At 39.1% G+C, this 24,772-nt stretch overlaps 1 protein-coding gene across 2 annotated transcripts in view; it reads left to right on the top strand.

Annotated features, from left to right (window-relative positions):
- Nucleotides 1–24,772, top strand: part of TTC27 (tetratricopeptide repeat domain 27) — a 198,997-nt gene that overhangs the window by 120,224 nt on the left and 54,001 nt on the right. For both annotated transcript variants that reach the window (XM_017870638.1, XM_017870637.1), the window contains exon 13: nucleotides 16,712–16,939. In XM_017870638.1, coding sequence (XP_017726127.1) covers nucleotides 16,712–16,939 — 228 coding nt within the window. The remainder of the gene's footprint in view (nucleotides 1–16,711; nucleotides 16,940–24,772) is intronic.

Genomic DNA, 24,772 nt, shown 5'->3' with positions numbered 1-24,772 from the left:
GATAAGGGTTGGGACCTCTCTTGTTTTCTCTTGTTTCTAGGAAGCAAGGCTTCCCTGAGATTACATGGTCATATCTTTTATTATGCTGCATTTGCAGATCATTGTAATCATGGAGTCAAAAAGTTTTCCTTTAAATTGCAAGTTAACGTTGTATTTCTAAAACAGCTGAGACTTTTTTAGCAGTTGGTTTGAATTTCCTGTTTTGGGGGCTTTTTTTTTTCTTCTATCCTAGAGATTCTTTATACAGTTTAAAAGATTTTCCCAGAAGTTCTTTCCCCACACTGTAACCAGAATAGTCTTCCTAAAGACAAATTTGCCGTGTCATTCTCACCCCAAGTAACTTCTCTCTGTTTTCCAGGGTTAAGTCTGAGCTGTTTAGAATGAGTGACTTACAGACAACTTTATTTATTTATTTATTTNTTAGCAGTTGGTTTGAATTTCCTGTTTTGGGGGCTTTTTTTTTTCTTCTATCCTAGAGATTCTTTATACAGTTTAAAAGATTTTCCCAGAAGTTCTTTCCCCACACTGTAACCAGAATAGTCTTCCTAAAGACAAATTTGCCGTGTCATTCTCACCCCAAGTAACTTCTCTCTGTTTTTCCAGGGTTAAGTCTGAGCTGTTTAGAATGAGTGACTTACAGACAACTTTATTTATTTATTTATTTATTTATTTTATTTAATTTATTTATTATTTAGAGATGGAGTTTCGCTCTTGTCGCCCAGGCTGGAGTGCAGTGGCACAGTCTTAGCTCACTGCAACCTCCACCTCCTGGGTTCAAGCGATTCTCTTGCCTTAGCCTCCCGAGTAGCTGGGATTACAGGTGTGTGGCCCATGCCTGGCTGATTTTTGTATTTTTAGTAGAGATGAGGGTTCATCGTGTTGGCCAGGCTGGTCTCGAACTCCTGACCTCAGGTGATCCGCCCGCCTCGGCCTCCCAAAGTGCTGGGATTACAGGCGTGAGCCATCGCGCCCAGCCTCACTTTATGATCTGGCTCCTGTTTCCATTGCCAACTGCATTTTCTCCTTCCTCTTTTACCCTGCTTCATACCTACTCTGTCATCCAGGTTGCACCTGAAGTTCCAGCAGAACTTTAATAACTTGAATGAAACTACTTGTAAGTTCTTGATTTTGTGGCGCTGTCTCACCTCAGACCTTTGTAATTGTTGTTGTCTGTCTAGAACGTTTGTCTTCCTTCACTAACTGCTACTTATTCTTTAGGAGATTGCTCTCTACAGAGAGCCTTCCCAGATACTTTCCTCCCACATTTCGTGGTGCTGTCCACCTGTGTACTCTTATAGCACCCAGACTACTCTAGTACCCCATTTATTGGCTCATCTGATGTACTAAATGTAAGCTGCTTAAGAACCAGACCCATGTCTATTAAAATAAACAGCTGTTGGCCAGGCATGGTGGCTCACGCCTGTAATCCCAGCACACTGGTAGACTGAGGTGGGCAGATCACGAGGTCAGGAGATGGAGGCCATCCTGGCTAACACGGTGAAACTCTGTCTCTACTAAAAATACAAAAAAAAAAAAAATTAGCCGGGCATGGTGGCACACGCCTGTAGTCCCAGCTACTCGGGAGGCTGAGGCAGGAGACTCACTTGAACCTGGGAGGTGGAGGTTGCAGTGAGCCGAGATCGTGCCACTGCACTCCAGCCTGTGTGACAGAGCGACAATCCATTAAAAAAAAAAAAAAAAACGAAAAACAAAAAACAGCTGTTGCCCCAGAACCTAGCAAAGTTCTGGCATGTAGCAAGAAGTCAATCATATTTGCTGGATGAGTAACTAGTAAGTGATCACTGAATAGTTATCTCATTGAAGCAATCTCCATGTAGGACACTCCTTATAAATATCTGCACGTGGCAGAAGACACCCCTCCAACCACTGCTTTACTCTTCTCTCTCCAAAAACAAATTTTGAGATTCCTCTGCTCCCATTTGAACCTTCTAACTTTAGGAGTAGAAATAGGAGCAAACCTTCAAGAATTTTGATTCTTGCTCAGTAAATGCTAAGGACACTGTGAGCATATTATTATGTAATGCTATATTTTGAGTGTCTTATATGTACTGCATTCTTTATATAATTATTTTATAATTGTCATATGCTATTCATAACAACCCACAAAATATGGGTTGTTTTTGTCACTTTACTGATTAGCATTACTAAGTGGCAGTTTTGGAATAGGAGCTCAGACCTTTCTTTCCTTTAAAGCCGGTACCCCTTTCCCCACACCCGCCTTCTGTCATGGTTATTGTTAATCCCTTAAAAATTGGATATTAGTTTTGTAAGTTAAAACCTGTTGTGCTCACTTGATTGAGAAAAATAGGCAAAATAATTGAAAATATAAATTGGTAATGCAAATAAGAGATGATCAACTAATTGAATAATAAGGCCTGTTTTTAATTACTCTGTTTCATATTGGACCTTGAGTATTTATGTTGGCAAGTAACTTTTAAAAAATCAAGCCAGAGCATGGTGTTGTCACACATATAACTGTGAAAAACAATTAGTGAATATTTGGCTCCATGAGAGAGTAAGTGGGAGTAGGCACCACCACACAGAAGTCTAGCTGGGAGTGTCTGACGGGTGGGCCAAAGCGATTTGCACTTGTCAGGTCTCAGTTGCTGCTCATAGAATAAGAATTTAGACTAGGAGTAAATTGCCATTCTGCTAAAAGGGTTGTTCTTGGTGAGAGTGAAACGTGCTTTGGAGTTCTGTCAGCTGTGCCCCTGTCATCTTTATGTACTATATTGAGGATGTAGAGCACCTTTCAGTGGTCAGTCTCCCTGTTGAGAACCAGCCTCTTCAATAGAATCAGAATCCATTTTTGCTCTCTGCTTCAAGGTAGAAGGCTAGAATTAGACTATGGCTAATGGTTTTTGAGTCCCATGTGTGCTTTTTTTTTTTTTTTAATCCTAAAGCTGTTGTCAAGAGGCCAAATCTGGCTAATTGGGGAACCTTAAGCTCTTAGCCTGCCTTTTCTCCATTCCCCTGGAGCAAACCTGTGTTTATTAAGCCTTATTTTGCTCTTCCTGTAGTCCTCAAAGATGCTCTTCATAGTTGGTATCATCTCTGGGTCTAGAGCTTATTTTTTTCCCCTTCATTTTTTACGTGGAGGGCTTCCTATAGTTGTTGATCTGCCAGTTTCCCTTCCTAATATACTGACCAGATGCAAGATCAGATAAGAACCACTCTTACCACACATTAGAATTTTAATTCTTTCTGTTAATTCACAGAATTTCCGCTAATTCACAAAGTTAAGGCACAGATCACAGCCAAAAAGGGTAGTTTGTTTTGATCATTCCTTCTCACTCAAGTGTGAATAATTTTCCTGAAATATTTTGTCTACCTTTTCACTGGAGGCTTAGCTTAATTTTTCACCCATATTCTTTACCCCAAACCCAAGGCTTCACCCCTGACAGAATGCTTCCTGGAATCCTAGTAGTGCTTAGGGTAGGATCTTCCCTCCCGCAGATCTCAAATTTCCCACATAGCAACTTGTAGAAAAACCATATCGTCATAAATATAAATGAGCTCCAATATGGCAGGTTTTCAATATATTAGTTCCTTTGCTTGCACATATCTGAAATTCTCAGTTCTCAGCACTGGACTGTTTGATCGGAAAATACACCACCAGGATGGGGAACCCGTCAAATACCCAAAATCCCCTTTCAGGCCATAGTTTTGCTCCTCTGTGTTTATAGTCCTAAGAAGTGTTGCTTCCTAGTTACCATTCTTTGGTTAGAAGGGCGTGTGAAATTCAGATTCTGCCATATGACATCTCTATTTACTAGGATAAATTTTTGTTAGAGCTGTCCTAATTTAGTCATATGGTGATACTCAGTATTGATTTCAGCTAGAGCATGTCACCTAAAGGAGTTCTCCTGTTGTTCCCAAATGGGAAGGATCTTTTATGTTTCTGTTTAGAATCTGAAGGACCTTAGAAAATACCATTAGCCCTTTGTGACTTTAGTATTATTTCCAATTGAGTTCATCCAACGTTTATAGACTACCTACTGTTTGCTGGATAAGGATATTCCAAAGATGACTAATAGACAAAGCTTACTCCCAACACAGTTATAGTCCGATATGATAGATACACATGAGCGAATATTTTAGTATGACAGTGCTAAGATAAAAGTATGTACAGATTCCAAATTCTATGTGGCTCTCATATTTCTAGCTACATATTTCTTTCTCTGCTGTCCTGTTCTAAAGCAATGATCCCCTTGGTTTGTATCTTGCATAGATTCCTTTCTGAGATTTCTAGGACTCCTGTGATTTTCCACACTTTTAATAAAAAAATCCAATGTTTGGTTGAAATTAGCCTTATGTGGAAAAATTTAGTTTTGATCTTCTACTATCAGTAATTTTTTTCTCTTTGACCTCACTTTCTTGCTTCTTCTTGGCCAAGTTCTGTAATCATCTATTTAATAGTTGATAACAGCAATTTTTCTGTTTTTGGAGAAACTACACAGTTGACCAGTGTGATTATTTATGGAAAATATTAATGTTCCTCGAAGCTCGTTCAAGTCCCCTCTTCCTAGAGGTAGGGCAACCACAAGTGTCTTGCTTCCCAGTCTGGTTTTCTAATGGAAGGAGTTGAGGAAGAAGATAAACAGTTTAGGGCTTACTGCTTCTTTCAACCTATCTGAGGTAGGTAAGCCAAAAATGAAGAACAAACTCTCAAAATGTTAGTTTAACTTGTTCATGGTCATTCATTTAGTAAGTAGATTTGACATTTGAACTATCTGATTAAAAGCACGTACATCCATGGCCGGTCGCGGTGGCTCCCGCCTGTAATCCTAACACTTTGGGAGGCCTAGGAAGGTGGATCACAATGTCAGGAGTTTGAGACCATCCCACTAACATGGTGAAACCCCATCTCTACTAAAAATACAAAAATTAGCTGGGCATGGTAGTGGGCACCTGTAATCCCAGCTACTCAGGAGGCTGAGGCAGGAGAATCGTTTGAGCCTGGGACGTGGAGTTTGCAGTAGGCCAAGATCATGCCAGCTTGGGTGACAGGGTGAGACTTCGTCTCGGAAAAAAAAAAAAAAAAAAAAAACACATATATCCTCACAGATCTTCTTGTAGTTAGAAGTCTATAAACTTGATTATGAAACACAATTTTTTAAGCAATATGTTAAAACTCTTTTGATTGTAAAATAATTAACACATAATAGCTTAGGCAAAAAAGGAAATTTTATTGGTTCCTGCAACTGAAAATTCTAGTAGACTTCGCATGAGAGCTCCTGCAGGGGCTCAGATGATATCATCAGGACTTTGTAGCTCTCTCCCTGAGGCAGACGTCATGGCCATAGGAAGCCCAAGTTTAGTAATCTCAGTGGAAAAATATAGTCAATTCCACATCTCTAAAGAAAGATTCAGTGGAAGACCGAAGGGCTTGAGTCATGTGCCTTCTGCCCTCTCATCTGATAGGAACTACCTGGACCACACATGGAGTGGGTTTTCCTCAGGGAAGAGGAGTTCAGTTTTCGGAAGATCAGGGAAGGGATGCTAAACAGGAAAAAAGCAACTGTGATGTCCACTGTGGGGTGGGAGTTTAATGACCTAAATCTGAGGTTGCAAACTGGCAGCTTATGGGTGAATATAGGCCAGAGAGGCAGTTTGTTTGCCTTACACAGTGTTTTGAAATAAATAAATAAATACATAAATAAATATTTTAAGGATATTTCACCTAAAAAAATTCTAGATTTCTTGGCCTCTCTTAAAGAATTGAAAGATGTGGAAACACTGAGTGACCAGAGTCCCACATCGGTGTCGTAACTGGCTGGAGCTAAGCAGTGACTCTTTCCTTTGGATGCTCATCTACCAGCCCACTACATTCATCTCAAAAATTGGCACGCATCTCTGGGCAATTTAGGGTATGGCCCTTACTCTAAATAGTGCAGGTTTCCCTGGTCAAGTAAACAGCGTGTTATTCTGGTTATAATCACAGGTTCTGCTTAAGTCTTGGCCAACTTAGCTTTATGCTGAGATTCACTACCTACGCATAGTCATTGCCAAAAAAAGTATTAAAATTAATAATTAGTTGTGTGTGATTACAACAGACTGTTGAAGCAGCTTAGATTTGTATGTATGTCGGGGGGTAATGGTCTTTGGAGTTTGCATCTGACAAGATTCTTCCAAGTGCTGCAGGTTCATTGCAATCAGTTGCCCATTTAAATATGTTTTTGTTTGTTTGGGGAATGTATTTTTATTATTTTTAATAGACATTTAGATGGAAAGTTTCTTGCATCGTATAATAATGCACATCTGGCCGGGCACAGTGGCTCACACCTGTAATCCCAGCACTTTGAGAGGCCGAGGCAGGTGGATCACTTGAGTTTGAAACCAGCCTGGCCAACATGGTGAAACCCTGACTCTACTGAAAATACAAAAAATTCGCTGGGCATGGCAGCACATGTCTGTAATCCCAGCTACTTGGGAGGCTGAGGCAGGAGAATTACTTGAACCTGGGGGGCAGAGGTTGCAGTGAGCTGAGATTGCGCCATTGCACTCCAGTCTTGGCAACAAGAGTGAAACTCCATCTCAAAAAAAAAAAAGCACATCTGTATATTCCCGTGGGGAAATAGTAACCCATAGCCAGAAATTCTAAAGCTTTTGCATTCTGTGAAGATTTCTGGCCATTCACATTTTGATATTGCAGAAGTGATGTTATGTAGGCCCTGGTACTTTATTTATGTTCACTGGGCACATCTTTTATAGCTCATTATTTGGTAATAAATTATGTAAATTGAGTGGATAAGTGGAGGAAGACAGAGAAAACAGAACATTTTGGGAAGAGTGAAGAAGAATGAGGAATGCAATATGACTAGCTGAAGAAAAGAAATACTGCAAGCATTGCCCTTGGGAAAGATAATTTTGTTGGCAGAAAGAAGAGGTATAAGATCTCAAGGAGAAAGAATTAACTTATCTAACACAAAAATGTGGGATAGAATTTGAGGAAAGAAGAAGTCAGTTCAGACTAAGCAGGGTGACTGCTCTAGTGTTTCTCACCTTCTCTGGAAAACTGCACACTCTGGCCCTTCACACCCATCTTGCAGTGAATAGAATATCCAGAACTGATATTGTTGGGTAGCAACAAGTTGCACACCATCCACTATGTTCCTCATCCTTAAAAGAGTTGTGGTAGGTGGGAATTGGTGGAGGAAATATATGAAATCCTGAGTACCCTAGCATTTCCAAATGTGAAGATTTTCCTGCTTATGATTTCATTTTTCATTTGTATATAGATGCTTCTTGACTTACAAATGGGGTTACCTCCCAACAAACCCATCGTAAGTTGAAAATATATAAATATAAAATGCATTTAATACACCTAACTTACTGAACGTCATAGTTTAGCCTAGTCTACCTTAAATGTGCTCAAAACACATTAGCTTAAAGTTGGGCAAAATAATGTAACACAAAACCTGTTTTGTAATAAAGTGTTCTGTATCTTATGCAGTTTAAAGTGAAAAGCAGAATGATTTTTTGAGTACTTGATGTACAGTTCCTACCAGATGTATATTGCTTTTTTACCTTTGTAAATTTAAAAAATTGTATGTCAGACCATTGTAAGTTGGGAACTGTTTATATTTATTTTGTCGTCTTTGCAATGGTTGCAGAATACTAGGTATTAGACTTTGGTAAATCTTCACAATCTATAATATGGTATAGTTTGAAGTAGAATAAATATTTGTAGAGTGGTGTTTTTAAACAAGCAGATTCTTTGAGAGTGTGATTTGATGTATGAGCCTTGGATGCTATTTTCAGTGTAGGATACCTGGGGAGTATAGTATTTCCCAGTAATCCTTTTTATTTCTGTAAGATTGATAGTAATGTCTCCTCTTTTCTTTCTAATTTTAGTAGTTTGATTTTAAAGATTTAACTTTTGGTTTTTTTATTTTCTCTTATTTTTTGATCCTCTGCTTTTAAATTTATACCCTAATTTTATTTCCTTTCTTCTGCTTGCTTTGGGTTTAGTTTGCTGTTCTTTTTCTAGTGACTTTTGGTGGAAGGTTAGATTATTGATTTGAGAACTTTTTTTTCAGTATAGGCATTTATAGGTATAAATTTCCATTGAATCAGGCTTTTGCTACATCCCGTAAGTTTCAGCATATTTTGGTTTTGTTTTTATTAATCTCAAGGTGTTTTTAATTTTGTTGTAATTTCTTCATTTCATTGATTATTTAAGAGTATATTGTTTAATTTCCACAAAATACCTTTTGTTATTGATTTTGAATTTTATCCCAATTGTGGTTGGAGAACATACTTTGTATGACTTCAGTCTTTTGTCTCAACATTTGTTGAAACTTGTTTTGTGGCCTATCATATAGTATATCCTGGAGAATGTTTATATGCACTTGACAAGAATGTGTATTCTGCTGTTGGCTAGAGTGTTCTTTAAATGTCTGTTAGGTCTAGTTGGTTTATAGCATTATTCAAGTCTTCTACTTACATCTTTTGTGTAGTTATTCTGTCCATTTTTAAAAGTTAGGTATTGACATCTCCAAATACTATTGTTCAATTATTTATTTTTCTTTTTAGTTTTTGCTTCATGCAATTTGGAGTTCTTTTAGCTGCACATGTATTTGTGATTGTTATATCTTTCTTGATGGAATGAACATTTTATCATAAAAAATTTGCCTTTGTTCTAACAATTCTTTTGTTTTTTTCTTTTGAGGTGGAGTCTTGCCCTGTTACTCAGGCTGGAGTGCAGTGGTGTGATCTCGGCTCACTGCAGCCTCTGCCTCCCGGGTTTCAGCGATTCTCCTGCTCAGCCTCATGGGTAGCTGGGATTACAGGCACACGCCACCATGCCCGGCTAATTTTTGTATTTTTAGTGGAGACGGGGTTTCACCATGTTGGCCAGACTGGTCGCAAACTCCTGACCTCAGGAGATCCGCCTGCTTCAGCCTCCCAAAGTGCTGGGATTACAGGCATGAGCCACCGTGCCCGGCCTGAGTTACATTCTTAATGCCTGTACTGGGGATTACTTAAAATAGTTGATTTTAAGTGTTTGTTTAGTAAATCTAATATCTGGGCATCCTCAGGGATAGTTTCTGTTGATTGCCTTTTCCCTGTATAAACATACTGTCTTGTTTCTTTGCATTTGTTTGCCCCAACTGTTATTTACCACCTCAGGCAGCTGCAAAATTAATCAGTCATTTCTAGTTGTTTTTTGAAAGGCTTTTCACTGGACAAGCTTAGAATTAGGTCAAATAAAGACAGTCTTGCAAGTGAGCTTTTCCAGGGAACCAGTAGACTGGGCATATGATGACAGTTTTCCGGGAATGCAGTTTTAAAAGTGTTTCAAATCCATTCTGCCCCCTCCAGTGGCTGCCAGGCCACTGGTTTTCACGATGATTGCAGGCTCTTGGTTTTCAAGGCTGCTACAGAACTGGAGAAGAGGGGACTGGAATGGCACAAGTTGAAATGCCATGAAGCTTGCTCTTCTTACCAAGATTTAGCCATTTCTCTGGAATAAATGCTTCCTGTATTATTGCAAGTCTTTGGTTAATTTTCAGAGTTCTGAAAACGTTGGTTCTGACACTTTGGGCCAGTTTTCTGGTTATTTTATAGTGGAGGGAATTTTCAGATGTCCTTATACTATTATGTCCGCCTGTGGAATAGTGATGAACCTAGAATCAAGTTCCTGCTTTTTAACTTAATGTTCTTTGGGTTGTGGGTGATCAATTGACTAAGAAATCTAAGCTTTTATTTCTTTCTCTCAAAAATGGGCATGTTAATATATACTACTTGGAATTATTGTAGGGATTACTGCATTTAAGAATGAACTGGATAAAAACTAACTTATATATTACTACCAAATGGAAGAATACATAGGAAGTTTAAAAGGTAGAAATAGAAAAAAAAAAAAAAGATATTATCACTTAGGCCTGTTTTATGGAAGCAGAGCCACTTTGAGTATTTTAAAGAATAAGGGGTTTACTAAAGGAGTTGAATCTTAACACGTGTGAGAAGAGCTAGGGAAATGAAGGTATGGAAGAGGGAATCAGAAGATCAGGGCAAGAATCATTGACTGGTTCACTTGACACATTGGCACAAGTGGGTAAGTCAGAACTTAAGGGAAATCCAAGAAGCCAAATACTTTCAGCCATTGAAATGGGACCATGAAGCAGGGGCTTGTGGAGGGATCTATGGAAAGACATTATATCTATATAGCTGTTAACCCTGTTAGTCCACACAGCAAATGTCTCATGGGGGCCTGAGGTTGCTGTAGGTCAGCAGAGCCAGCAGTTGGAAGGACAAGGTAGACACACAGAGCATGGGATCTGGGATCTGCAGAGCATCTCCACATCTTGTTTGTTACCATATTAGACCATGACAGCTGTCCAAGAGTAAAGGCTGTTGCTTTACTTCTGCCTTTCAGATCCTTAATAGGTTCTCCCATGATGAACTCTAACATGAAATCACAAGGAAAAGGGATTTTAGGAAACAGTTTCCAGTTTAAGCAAGTTGACATAGCGTAATCCAGTACATATGACTATGCAACGGTTTAGTTGTTTAACTTGGGAATTTACTTATTTGGAAAGTAGCAACATACTAGCAGGTACAGATTATTCCATAGACTGTGTTACATAAAGAAGGGTTTCTGACATGGGGAAACTTTTAAAAAGTTTCTTCAAATGGAATATAAGATATTAAAGCATTCTTACAACATATAACATCAAATATTTAATTTAACAAACCTTGATTTTTTTAATAGATGAGTTCATTAGAGGTGATATATCAAATGGATTTTTATAAATTCAACATTTCCCTAAGTATTAATATCAACTATATAATAATTTTTAATTGGTTTTCAGTTGACATTGGCACAGAAGTTTTTTAAATCTTAGTTTGTGTTTTATTAGCATGATGTCATCAAGGCCATGGAATGGTGAGACAATCAAGTTCCTTGCAGATTAAATTATATCATAAAGTCCATGTTGTTCTCAGGCAAGATAGGACAAGTGTTATTCTCTCTGTGCTGGTAAAAGGCTGCTACGTCTGGCGTTGTCTGGTTATTGTGTAGAGAAAAGCACATTTGCTGTATCAGTACCCTGCTTCCCATGTAATGATTTATTCCAGCAGAGATTATGTCCAGAACAGTAGCTGTAATCAGAGCCACCACTATGTTAAGTTTATCATAATCCATGACATTTTCCAGGACCCATTTTTGTTCTGCTCAGTTTAAATGGGTAGGTTAAACCACACACACACACACACACACACACACACACACACACACACGTTTTTGATAATGGCACCGACCTCTGGTTTACTAGATATGCAGTGTTGCTTTGAGTTTACTCTTTTAATGAGAGGAGTACACTTCAGGGGCTTTTGCTTGGCCCTTTATACTGTAGTAGCACTTACTAGAGGGTCTGCTGGTTGCTCAATATATCTAATTCACTGTACGTTTACTGTGGAGGGAAGAGAAGGGAACTAGAGAAATCACCACCGAGTAGATTCAGAAACTTACTGGGCCTACCATGGGATGGATAGACTTTCATTAACCCAACCACTCATCATGATGATGTTCTGAGTCCCAAAGGGTTAACATTAAGAGCTAACCCTAAGAAGATGAGGTATTTCTCTTTCCCCAGGATACAATTATTTGGCAAATATTTATATTTACTTCTTTGGAAAATGCTAGAGAAGAGCTATGATATATCCTTGTTATGTTATTCCAGAGTCCTTCCTGAATGGTATTGGCTTCTTGTTTATTTTTTGTAAAAGGCTGTGAGTCTTTGAAGTGACTCAAAGATAGGAACTGGGTGAGAGACAATGTCTTAGCATGGAGACTCAAGTCAGGCATCTGGTCTCCAAACCTAGAATTTTTTAAATTTAGTGTCATACATACCAAGTTTGAACTTCATCAGCTGCCCATCTAGTTTGGAACTGAAGCTTCAGGATCAGTCAGTCACTACTTAAGTAAGATCCATGCTAGTCCAACCTAATTATCTAATTATCACTCTGGCCATGCTTATTGCAAATAACTGTGCTCATCAAGCTTCTAGGTTCAGTGCTATCAGCAAGTCTCTCCCACCCTGAGTTCTAATCACCCCCATTAAAATCAGGAAACCCTTTTCAACAAAGGACCTCCATGCTTTTCCCCAGCCTACACGGAACATCTACTATAGCACTTTTCAAAAATGCTGGTTCTCCCATTTAAAATGTAAAAGGAATATCTTCTTGGCCCTGTTGGGGACATAGTTAGGGGTAGATGAGCAGGTTACAAGTGATAAATTGACAACAGCCTTTTTGTTCTTAGTTGTTGGATGCCTTCCTGTACATTACACAAAGGAATTTCTGGCATCTCAACTTTGTTTAGTTTTGGCCACATTTGAGTCCAGATTTTAGTCAAGCAGTTGAGCAAATAATTTAGAACCATCCCCAGCTGCTTGAGTTAGCACTGTGAATCAAAAATTTCTGATGAATATCTTAATTCAGCCTGATTTAAATTATGATCCTTTTGCTTTCTGGTCTAGCATGGTTAGAATCTCTTTTACCATATGGTCCCAAGGTTTTCCCTCTGTAAATTAACAAAATGAACTGTTCTTTTTGCATGTTGGTTTATTTTTATGTCTGGAGGCAATGAGGGATGGAAGGGTACAGTCATTATGGTGTCTTTAAGCAAAGTAGCACTAGTCTTATTAGATACACTCTGCTGGTATAGGAAACTTAGTAGATTTGGGGAATTTCTGTTATTTAAATCCTCCCAAATGTCTCCATTTAAATTCTTGGATCCTGCTCTTTCATAATCAGTGCCCTTTTCTGCTCCTGGCCAGGATGAAGTAACTGGTACTAGACTTACCCTCTCTTTAAACAATGGTTGCAGTTCCTATTGCTGTGTAACAAACCTACGCAAAACTTAGTGGCTTAAAACAGCAGCAATCATTGTTTCTCTCTCATGGTTTCTGTAGAACAGGAATTTAGGGAGGGTTTGACTGAGCAGTGGTCTGGCATCACTCATGTAGTTGCAATCAGATGGTGGCAGGTCTCGGACACTTGGAGACTGGCTGAACAACTCTCTTCATCTGATGTCAGGGCCTCTCAGTGGGATTTCTACACATGAATTAGCTAGGGCTTCTTCACAGCATGGTGACTGCAGGGAGTAGGACTACTTACTGAGCAGCTCAGGACTCCAAGGAGGATTCCAAGAGAACCACACAGAGGCTGATTGGCCTGTTATACCCCAGCTTTGAAAGTCGCATAGTGTCACTTTTACCATAGTCCTATGCTCACCCAGAGCAATCGCTAAAGAGTATAAAATGATATATAACTGAAAGCCAATAGAGAAAATAAAATGGAAGACTAAAGCATACTTGATTAATCCAATCAAATACCCTAACTTTTTTTTTTTTTTTTTTTTTTTTTTTTGGAGACAGAGTCTCTCTCTGTCACCCAGGCTAGAGTGCAGTGGCTTGATCACAGGTCACTGCAACTTCCGCCTCCCACTCTGCCTCCCAGGCTCAAGTGATTCTCTTGCCTCAGCTTCCTGAGTAGCTAGGATTACAGGCGTGTGCCACCATGCCCAGCTAATTTTTGTATCGTTAGTAGAGACAGGGTTTCACTCTGGTGGCCAGGCTGTCCTTGAACTCCTGGCCTCAAATGATCCACCCACATTGACATCCCAAAGTGTTGGGATTACAGGCTTGAGCCACTGCGTCGAGCCCAAATGCCCTAACATTCACATAGAACTAGTGAAACTGGGCTGGGCACAGTGGCTCACACCTGTATCCCAGCCCTCTGAGAGGCTGAGGTGGGCAGATCACTTGAGGTCAGGAGTTCGAGACCAGCCTGGCCAACATGGCGAAACTCCCTCTCTACTGAAAAATACAAAAATTAGCTGGACACGGTGGTACATGCCTGTAATACCAGCTACTCGAGAGGCTGAGGCTGGAGAATCGCTTGAACCCGGGAGGCGGAGGTTGCAGTGAGCCGAGGTCATGCCAGTGCACTCCAGCCTGGGTGATAGAAGCAAGACTCCATCTCAAAATAAAATAAAATAAACAATAAAATAAATAAAAAAATAAAAGAACTAATAAAACTGAATTCATTCTACATTTTAATTCAGCTATCCTATAGGAGCAGTATCTACCTACTTTTGAATTTGGCTATACCAGGTTGGTAGCTACAGGGGAAAATAAATTCTTTTAGATAATCATAGAAATTTCCTGGTTCTCTGACCTGGGGGATTTAAAACACTGAATGTCATTTGCTTTCTTTGAGCTGTCTAGTGAACTTGGAAACAGCCAACTTACCTCACAGTTGTTGTATTCCCTCATAATCTCCTATCACTCAATACACAAAGCCACGCATTAGGTAGGTGTCTTAGTTCTGTTACCACACATGGTAATTTAAGTAATTCTTTCATCATGGGATATCATGGACTACCAGTGTTTCACCCCCTCATGATCACTGCAGCCTCTCTGTCTTCAAACCCAACCAGATCAGATACCAATCACACATTTCCATTTGCCCCAGGAGTACATTGCCTGAAATCATTCCTATACCTAGTTACTATAATGGTCATTGTTTAATTACAGACCACTACAGTACACTGTAACTGGCTACAGCACAAAGGAATTTATTAGGTGAACTGGCTTCCAGAATTTCTGGGGTGATATGGGTACCATACCGTCAATGCCAGGCTGTCAAGAGAAATGCCTTCAATCACGTGGTAAGATGATTTCAGCAAAAATTCTGCTGTGGCTATAATCTGTGGTTGAATACGTCTCTTTATAGATGAGTAGAGTTACAGTTAGATACTTCAATAGCTATTGTATTATGTTTGAAGAGAGGAATTACGTGGATTATATTCTAAAACTTTATGTTTATTTTGACTATTTGGGACTTAGAAGTATTTTTTCTTAGAAACTGTTTTATAAATTCCAGTTTCACTTTCAGATTAGGTCTAAAAAGCATACATAACCTGTACTATATCAGAAATGCAGAGGAGCCAACATCCAAAGACACTTTTAGAAGCACAGTCTTCTTTTAAAAGATTTCACAAAAATTGGACTGCTTAAGGAGTAAAGCTATGCCCACCTAAAGAAAATCATATATACAGACTTTCGGATTGCCAGCTGATGTATGTTAGGGGCTTTAAAGTCTCATTTTAGCTACTAAAGGATGGCTTTCCTGGATATGTACATCCATTTTGGCAATGGCTATCTTAGCATCCTTGGCAGCACCGCTGCTGTTTATGTGAAGGTGTGTGTATGAGGATGCAAAGTAGACCTGCTACTGTGCTTTTCGCTCTATGTTGAAATTTATCAGAAGTGGGGTGGTGGACATGGCGGTGGTAGGGAGTTGAGGAGTGGTGGCAACAGGTACACAGCCTGAGTGATGAGGTAGCTCCAAACTGTGGACATACGAGAATAATGCTGAAGTCTGTGCAATGTATTGAGGATGACTTTTAATTTCTAAAGTGAATGGGCTGTCTGGAATCAGATAGGTCTAGTGTGAGCAAGTTTTATCTGTGAGGTAGGATGTAGTTTGATTAAGAGGTAGGTTTTAAGCAGTGCCTGTTAAGTTGTATGTAAATTTATATACAATTTAATAGACATTTTAAAAAACCCCTCCTTTAAAAATTCCTCAGTGACCCCAGGCTCCCCAACCATACCATTTTGAAAAAGGAGAAACATGCTTTTCATTGCCTTTGGGTAGAGGTGAATGAAAGAGACTGCTGTAAAATATGGTCACAGTGGCAACACCTGGTGCAGGTAATGGGTCCACCTGATACCATGAAGTAAACCTCTCTTCAGTGCCTTTCCTTGAGAACCCCAGAGGGCCAGTGAAGCAGTGTTCCCCTTTTATTCCTCGTTCCTTTCTTTTACTTGCACCTTAGAGGCATACCTCTTTTTATTGCATTTCACTTTATTGCACCTCACAGATACTGCGCCTTTTACAAATGGAAGGTTTGTGACAACCCTGTGTCAAACAAGTCTGTCAGCACCATTTTTCCAACCACATGTGCTTACTTCGTGTCTCTGTGTCAGCATTTTTAGCAATTAAGCTGTGCATATTTTTTTTTAGACATAATGCTATTGCATACTTAATAGACTACAGTATAGTATAAAAACTTTTTTTTTTTTTTTTTTTTTTGGAGTCAGAGTTTCACTCTTGTTGTCCAGGCTGGAGTGCAATGACACAATCTTGGCTCACTGCAACCTCCGCCTCCTGGGTTCACGTGATTCTCCTGCCTCAGCCTCCCACCCAATAAACTGGGATTACAGGCAGGCAACCACCACCATGCCCGGCTAATTTTTGTATTTTTAGTAGAGACAGGGTTTCACCATGTTGGCCAGGCTGGTCTTGAACTCCTGAGCTCAGGTGATCCACCCGCCTCAGCTTCCCAAAATTCTGGGATTCCAGGCGTGAGCCACCATGTCCGGCCAAAACCAAGTTTTATATATCCTAGAAACCAAAAACTGTGACTTGCTTTATTGCAATATTCACTTTATTGCAGTGGTCTGGAACCAAACCCGAAATATCTCTGAGGTATGCCTGTATTTATTTTGTATTGATCCTCTTACTCAACCTGTGTCCTTGATGTGTGAAATAAGAAATCTCAAACGTTGAAAATAAAAATTTGGATTGTGTGAGATTAAAGATGTATATGTTCTAAAAAAAAAAAAAGCAATTAATCACTCTTAAGCAATTTCATTATTTCTATTGTTTCTAGGCAGAAAAGATCCTTAGACAAGAGTTGGAGAAAAAAGAAACACCAAGTTTATATTGCTTGCTTGGAGATGTCCTTGGAGACCATTCTTGCTATGACAAAGCCTGGGAGTTGTCCCGGTACCGCAGTGCTCGTGCGCAGCGCTCCAAAGCCCTCCTTCATCTTCGGAACAAGGAGTTTCAAGAGTGTGTAGAGTGCTTCGAACGCTCGGTTAAGATTAATCCCATGCAGGTTAGACAACTCATAACCCCCTGCTGCTCTCAGTGCTTGTGCTGTTCTTTGGATTTGATCTTACAGAATGAGTATCCATTTTCTAACCTGATAACTGGTGAGTTTGTTTTTGACAGCTAAGAACTTAGTCTCTAATGGACTTCTTGCTTGTTGTAAACTTGCTTGTTGCAAAAAGTGGATAGGTATTTTTTTTTAATTCACTTTCTCTTACTTTAACTGTCTGTTTCATTTTGTTATTTTTTCCCCTTCATTGTCCTTAACTATTGACATACAACTATTAAAATTAGGTACAATTTTGAGCAGCTACATTAGGAAGAAAATGAACAAGAGTCAAAATTGCAGACAGCATAGGGCTTTGCAAGTATTTGCTGAAATCAGTAATGAAAGAAAAACCTTTATATAAATAGGATAGCATATAGAATGGATTCTTGATCATTTTAAGAAAAACGTGTATTTATATACACACAAATAACTTTAAATGTTAAAAAGTTTTTAAAGGTTTGAAAAAACAATACAAAAGGGTCTGGATCTTTAAACTAAGTGACATGATAAATCCACAGGAGTGGACCTAATTTTGAGGGAAGAGAGATTAACCTTATTTCGTATTTAATGATATTCAGTTATCAGAATGTCTTATTATTAGAAATGGTCATTTTTTTCTACCAAACTTTATTTATAACTGCCTTCCCATTTCACCAATCAAAGGCATGTATAACTGTCAATCATGGCTCTTGAAAAACATGCACACTGATTTGCCGTAATCACCAGTTAAAATACTAACTTATAATTAGTGGCTAATGTTCACCAAGCACTTACTATGAGCCAGGTAACTCATTAAGCATTTTGCTAGTGTTCGACTCCAGATGGTCTGATTCCAGAGCCTACACTATCTTTTTTTCTTTAATTGTGGTAGAAAACATAGAAAATTACCATCTTAACCATTTTAAAAGTGCAGTTCAGGGCCAGGCGTGGTGGCTCACGTCTATAATCCCAGCACTTTGGGAGGCCGAGGGATCACTTGAGCTCAGGAGTTTGAGACCAGCCTGGGCAACATAGTGAGACCTCATCTCTGAAAAAAATAAATAAATAAAATTAAATGAAAGTACAGTTCAATAGTGTTTTAAGTACATTCCCATTGTTGGGCAACCAATCTCCAGAACTTTTTCATCCTGTAAAACTAAAACTATTCTTGTTAAACAACTCCCTATTTCCCCTTCGGTCCCCATCCTGGCACCTGCAGCCACCATTTGCTTTCTCTCTTATGATTTTAGCTGGGTAACTATCTTATGATTTTTATTTTTATGATTCCACTCGTAAAAGTGGAATCATACAATATTTGTCCTTTTGAGACCGACTTATTTCACTTAGCATAATGTCCTGAAGCTTCCTTCATGTTGTAGCATGTGTCAGAACCTCCTGCCTTTTTAAGGCTGAATAATATTCCATTCTATGTACATACTTCTTTTTGTTTACCCATTCATCTGTTGATGGATACTCGGCTTGCTTCTACCCCTTGACTATCGTGAGTAGTGCTGCTGTGAACAGGGGTGTGCAGAAATTATCATTTTTGAACTGGATAACTGAGGGAATGCCTTTTACATTGAAGAAAATCAGAAGCGCGTTTTTTTAAATGACAGGTTGAGCTAGTTGCTTACTTTCCGTACTCTGGATGGTGGATATAATTAGAACTTTCCAAATCAGGTAAAAAGCCTGGAGAAGAGAGTAGGACAGGTGTAAGTACAGAATATCAGCAGAAACTAATGGGCGTATTTGACAGCAAGGATGCTTAGAGTGTACTAAGGAATTGTTTTTTGTTGACAGTTGGCTCTAACTCAGTGGTTGTCAACTGGGGATGATTTTGTCCCCCAGAGGACATTTGACAACTTATGTAGTCATTTTTGATTTTGACAATGGGGAAGTGTGGGGATATGCTACTGAAATCTAGTGGGTAGAGACCAGGAATGCTGCTAAACATCCCATAATACACAGCACAGCCCCCTACAATAAAAATTATCTGGCCTATCATGTCACTAGTGCCATGGTTGAGAAACCCTCCTGTAACTTGATTATCACTCTATTTTTTTTGGTGGGGAGTGAGGGGTTGGTTTTTGGTTTTTGGTAGAAGGGAGAACTCACTCAATATTGTTTTTAAAATTTTACTTTTCTGAAAAACTGTATCATATCCTTGCATATCTTGGAAGCTTCTGCCTAAAGTTTATCCTAACTGCGATTGCCTTATGACTAGGGTAAGTGGGTTCCCTCCGTTAGCCTGCCACAATCTCAGTTAAATCAGTGCCAGGTACCTCACAGACATGAATTGTTCTCTGCAGCCCACAGTCTGTTGTCAACACGTTAGCATTATCCTTTTCCTTCTGCCTCACTGGCAGCTCCTTCTCAGGCTCCCTTGCTGGTTCCTAAAGGCTTAGTCCTTGGACCTTGTCTTTGTGTGCACTTACTTCCTTGATTTCATCTAGTGATGGAGCTTTAAGTTCCAACTATACACTGACAGCTTCCCAGATTTTATCTCCACTCCTGTCTTCTCCCCTGAACTTGACGCCAGTGCTTAACTGCTTACCCGATCTTTGATTTCATCTAGTGCTGGAGCTTTAAGTTCCAACTGTACACTGACAACCTCCCAGATTTTATTTCCACTGCTGTCTTCTCCCCTGAACTCGACACCAGTACTTAACTGCTTACCCAATCTCCCCATTCCTCACTCCAACCTAGCATTTCCAGTATCTGAAGTGTTCTCCCCATTCCTAATCCCTCTTCCTCCCAACCTTATCCTCATCCCTTTAAATAGCAACCCCATCCAACCTTGGAGTCATGCTTAATTCCTCTTTCCCTTATACCCCACATCTAATCAATCAGCAAGTCCTAGCAGATCTGCCTTGAAAATACGTCCAGAATCAGACTGCTTCTTACCACCTCCTGTCATCCTGGTCCAAATCCCCATTGTCTTGCACCTGATTAATTGTGTTACCTCCTGCCTTTCTCCTTGCCCGTCTATCTGCCTATTCTCAAAGGGCATCCACATTTATCTTTCAAACTCAGGTCAGATATGGTAATACCCAGTCTCTTAATGGCTCTCAAGACTCTCCCCAGTATCTAGCTCCCAGCACTTCTTCTCCCTCCTTCCTCCAATTCTTCCCTTTTCTCACCTCACATTGCCTTCTTTGTTTTCTGAATATGCCAGGCACATTCCTGCCTCAGGGTCTTCCTCTTGCTCTTCCTCTCCTTGGAATGTCCTTCTTCCACATATCTCATTCAAGTCTGCTGGAAGGTCACTTTCTAGGAGGGGCCTTCCATGATCATTCTATTTAAAATCATACTCCCACCTTATATTCCTAATTTTCCTTCCCTGCTTTATTTTTTTCCATAGCACTTATGTATAGCTTACTTCTTTAAAAAAGTTCTGTTTTGTCTTCACTAGAATGCAAGTCCTATGAAGATGGTAATTTTCATCTGTATGGTTCGTTTACATTTTCCTCGTGCCTGTGAAAGTGCCTTGTACATATATCAATAAATATTTGTTAAATGAGTGAATAAATAGTATCTTCAACTACTTTTTTTCAGTCAAATATATACTAATTGTCTGCCCTGCACATAGCACTGAGCCAAAGAATGAAGACATAGCAGCAGGTCAGCAGATAGTCCCATTTGTACCCTGGCAATCTAGTGAAGCAAACACAGACAGAACTAGCTAACAATAATGATGCATCAAAGAAATACCTAGCAATTTATATGTAAAGCACTAGTTATATAGAGGCCAAAGAGAACATTTCTACCTTTGGTAGACAATGAAGAGAGGATGTTGGAGTTGGCTTTGAAAGACAGGTAGGACTTGAATAGGTAGAGGAAGGGCAGAGGTTGGGGCATTCTAGGCAGGTGAAGAGTATGAGCAAAGCTCTAGAAACACAGAGAGAAGTGTGTGTGTGTGTGTGTGTGTGTGTGTGTGTGTGTGTGTGTGTGTGTGTGTGTGTTTGCAGGGGGAACAGAGGTTTGGTGAAGAGGTTAGTTTTTTAGGGTGGAAGGAAGTAGGGCAGTTATAGTGGGAACCCTAGACTGGAGCCAGGTTGTGAAGCATCTTCAATGTGAGTCTAAACTGTTGGGTTTTTTATTTGACAGATAGAGAGCCATTAAAGGGTTGATTTCTTTGGAGCTTTGTTTTAAATGAAGGAATGTGGTGTGTAAAGAGGTAATTCAGGAATATTGTTTTGGCAACACTGGCTGTGGGAGATTCTAGATGGAGACTGAGTTAAGAGACTGTAGCAATAGTTTAGTTTTTTTGTTTTTGTTTGTTTGTTTGTTTGTTTTTTGAGACAGAGTCTCGCTCTGTCGCCCAGGCTGGAGTGCAGTGGCGCAATCTCAGCTCACTGCAACCTCCACCTCCCAGGTTCAAGCGATTCTCCTGCCTCAGCCTCCCAAGTAGCTGGGATTACAGGCATGTGCCACCATGCCCAGCTAATTTTTGTATTTTTACTAGAGACAGGGTTTCACCAGATTGGTCAGGATGGTCTTGAACTCCTGACCTTGTGATCTTCCCGCCTCAGCCTCACTAAGTGCTGGGATTACAGGTATGAGCCACTGCCCCCAGCCCAATAGCCTAGTTTTTAGCCATGGCCATTCTCAGTGTGGGAGGGGCAATAGGAAGGAAGGGATGAAGAGAGGGAAGTCACAAGGGAGAACTTGACAGGGCTTGCTGGTCTCATTATATAATTTAGAATTAATTATTTACATAGACAAAGAAATGACAATTGCTCAAAGCAGAGTCACAGTATAAACAGATGTTATGTGAGAATATTTTAGAGCTTCTCATGTGGATCCAATTCAGGCAGGCAGTAAACTATGCCAAAATATGCAGGCATTGGATGCTGTAATTGTACAGAACTACTACAAGATGCAAACTTGAACACTATAGACTCGTTTTAACTTGTGAACCAAGTTTGAACTGTCTGGAGGGAGAAAGCATATATGCTATGTTGTCTCCTTTAAGACTGGCAATAAAGGGAAAATAGAAAAATGGAATTAAAAAAATTCTATCCTCTTTTTTAGAAATATCCAAAGAATTAGGCTAAATAACAAAATTTAGGCAAACCAAAAGTGGTATTTGAGTGGCTTTTGCACATCTTAATAACTTTCTGAAGTCAAATGGTATACGAATAGTTGTATCTGGAAAGGGTTAGGAGGAAAAAAGGCTATTGTTCATCTTTTAGATTTAAGCACATTTTAAAGTGAGAGCTTAAATAAAAACAAAGAACTTCTATAAAGTGAGTGAGAGCGCAAGTTTAAAAAATGAGAGCTCCTATACAAAATAGAGGAGTTTGGTCTTATATCAGGGATGGGATGCAAAACTGAATACATTGTCTATGGTACATTCATTAGAGAACCAAAAGACATGTACCACTTATTTTTTTTTATTTTTTTATTTTTTTTTTTGTGAATTCCTTAAAGTGTTTCCTTTGTTTTAATAAATAATTTTTTAATTTAACAGCAAATGGCAAATGGTAGTATTTTTGATGACTAGGTGTTATTTTTTTTTGAAAGTCATCTGAAGATGGTTAACACACAGCGAAGACTGCTAATCACTGACCTCACCCTCCCGCCCAGCCATTAGAATGTGATTTTTGTTCCTTTTATTTCTCTGTGGGCTTTTGTTTTGTTTTTCGTAGATCTTCAATTTGGATATTTGGAGGAGTGAACATCGTTGTTGTGCTGGAGGGATGATCTTGATGGTGTTTCTTTCCCCAAAAATTGACTTAGATATTAAAATTTAGTGCTTATAAGAAAGAGTTAAAAAAAAAAATAGGATTGCTTCAATTAAAATTACAAAAGAGACATTTCACGTGTTCTGTCGTTTTATTTCAGCCCAGTCCCTTCTTTCTGACTTGTGATCTCATAGAGCAATGGTATCTCCTGGTCTCTTTCTAGTTCTGTCACTCCATGTCATTTATCTCTTTATAATGGGATGGCCTTGGGGCCTTTTTTGAACAGTAGTAATGACTTCATTTGCCACCGTGCTAAATGATACACAACCTATTACATTCACCAGTCCTTCATTATACCATTGACCTGAGGCTAGCAAGAGATTTTGTCTGACTGTAAAGTTGAAAGTCAAAAGCTTATTTCTTTCTTTTTTTTTTTTTTTAAGACATGTATCACTGATATTTATGGTTTGGAGATTGCTAGCCATTGTTCACTTGTACCCACTTGTTTCATTTTTGCAGGTGACTTCTGAAACTACTTAAATTCAGCCTTAAGACTTCTGAGGTTTGTGGGATAGTGAAAGCTGAAGAAAGTGAGAGGGAAATCTGACCAAATCTCCCAGGCACAATTTCCCAGGCAGAAGCTAGAATTAAAATATACGTTCTTATTCCTATTCTTAGGTAATTATTCTTCCTGTTACACTCTACTTTTATGCAAAAAAGTAAAAACAAAAGAAATTGCTCAGCTATCAAACCAGTGTGTGTAGCACCGAAAAGAGAAATATTATGTCCTATCAATTTTCCATCTCCCACTTAACACACATACATTTTTCCCTTACTTTTGTCAGTCTCTTCTACCTCTTTAAAAATTAATTTTCCTTAACCTCCTCCTCAATCAATCAGTCACTCGCCTTTGTGAGATTATATGATATTGTAGACAGTATATGTACAAGCATACCACAGAGATACTGTAGGTTCAGTTCCAGGCCACTGCAGTAAAGCGAATATTGTAATAAAGCAAGTCATGCAAAGTTTTTGGTTTCCCAGTGCACATAAAAGTTGAGTTTATGCTGTAGTCTGTTAAGTGTGCAATACTATTATGTCTAAAAAAAAACAAAAAACAAAAAACAAAAAACCCTACATACCTTAATTTAAAACTACTTTATTGCCAAAAAAAAAAAAAAATGCTAATGACCATCTGAGCCTTCAGTGAGTTATCATCTTTTAGCTGGTAGAAGGTCTCGTCTCGGTGTTGATGGCTGCTGACTGATCAGTGTGATGGTTACTAAAGGCTGGAGTAGCTGTGGCAATTCCTTAAAATAAGACAACAGTGAAGTTTACTGCATAGATTGACTCCTCCTTTCATGCCAGATTTCTCTGTAGCATGCAGTGGTGTTTGATAGCTCTTTGGCCACAGTAGAACTCCTTTCAAAATTGGAGTCAGTCTTTTCTAACCCTGCTGCTACTTTTATCAGTCAAGTTTATGTAATATTCTAAATCCTTGTCATTTCAACAATGTTTACAACATCTTCACGAGGAACAAATTCCATGTCAAGAAACCACTTTCTTTATTCATGCATAAGAGGCAACTTCTCATATCTTCAAGTTTTATCATGAGATTGTGGCAATTCAACCACATCTTCAGGCTCCCTTCTAATTATAGTTCTCTATTTCTGCCACATGTGCAGTGACTGTCTCCACTGAAATCTCAAACCCCTTAAAGTCATCCATGAAAGTTGGAATCAGCTTCTTCCAAACTCCTATTAATGTTGATGTTCCGACCTCCTCCCATGAATCAGGAATGTTCTCAATGGTGAACATTAGAATGGTGAATCCTTTCCAGAAGATTTTCAATTTGCTTTGCCCAGATCCATCAGAGGAATCACTATGTATGGCAGCTATATACCCTTATGAAATGTATTTCTCAAATAATAAAACTTGAAAGTCTAAATTACTCCTTGTTCCATGGGCTGCAGAGTGGTTGTTGTGTTAGCAAGCATGAAAACATTAGTCTCCTTGTACATCTTCATCAGAGCTCTTGTGTGACCAGGTGCTATGTCAATGATCAGTAATATGATCAGTAATATTTTGAAAGGATTTTTTTTTTTTTTTTTTTTTTTTTTTTTTT

This window comes from Rhinopithecus bieti, unplaced genomic scaffold, assembly GCF_001698545.2.
Source record: "Rhinopithecus bieti isolate Rb0 unplaced genomic scaffold, ASM169854v2 scaffold_5341, whole genome shotgun sequence".
NCBI lineage: Eukaryota > Metazoa > Chordata > Mammalia > Primates > Cercopithecidae > Rhinopithecus > Rhinopithecus bieti.
This window is presented reverse-complemented; position numbering and strand designations above follow the sequence as displayed.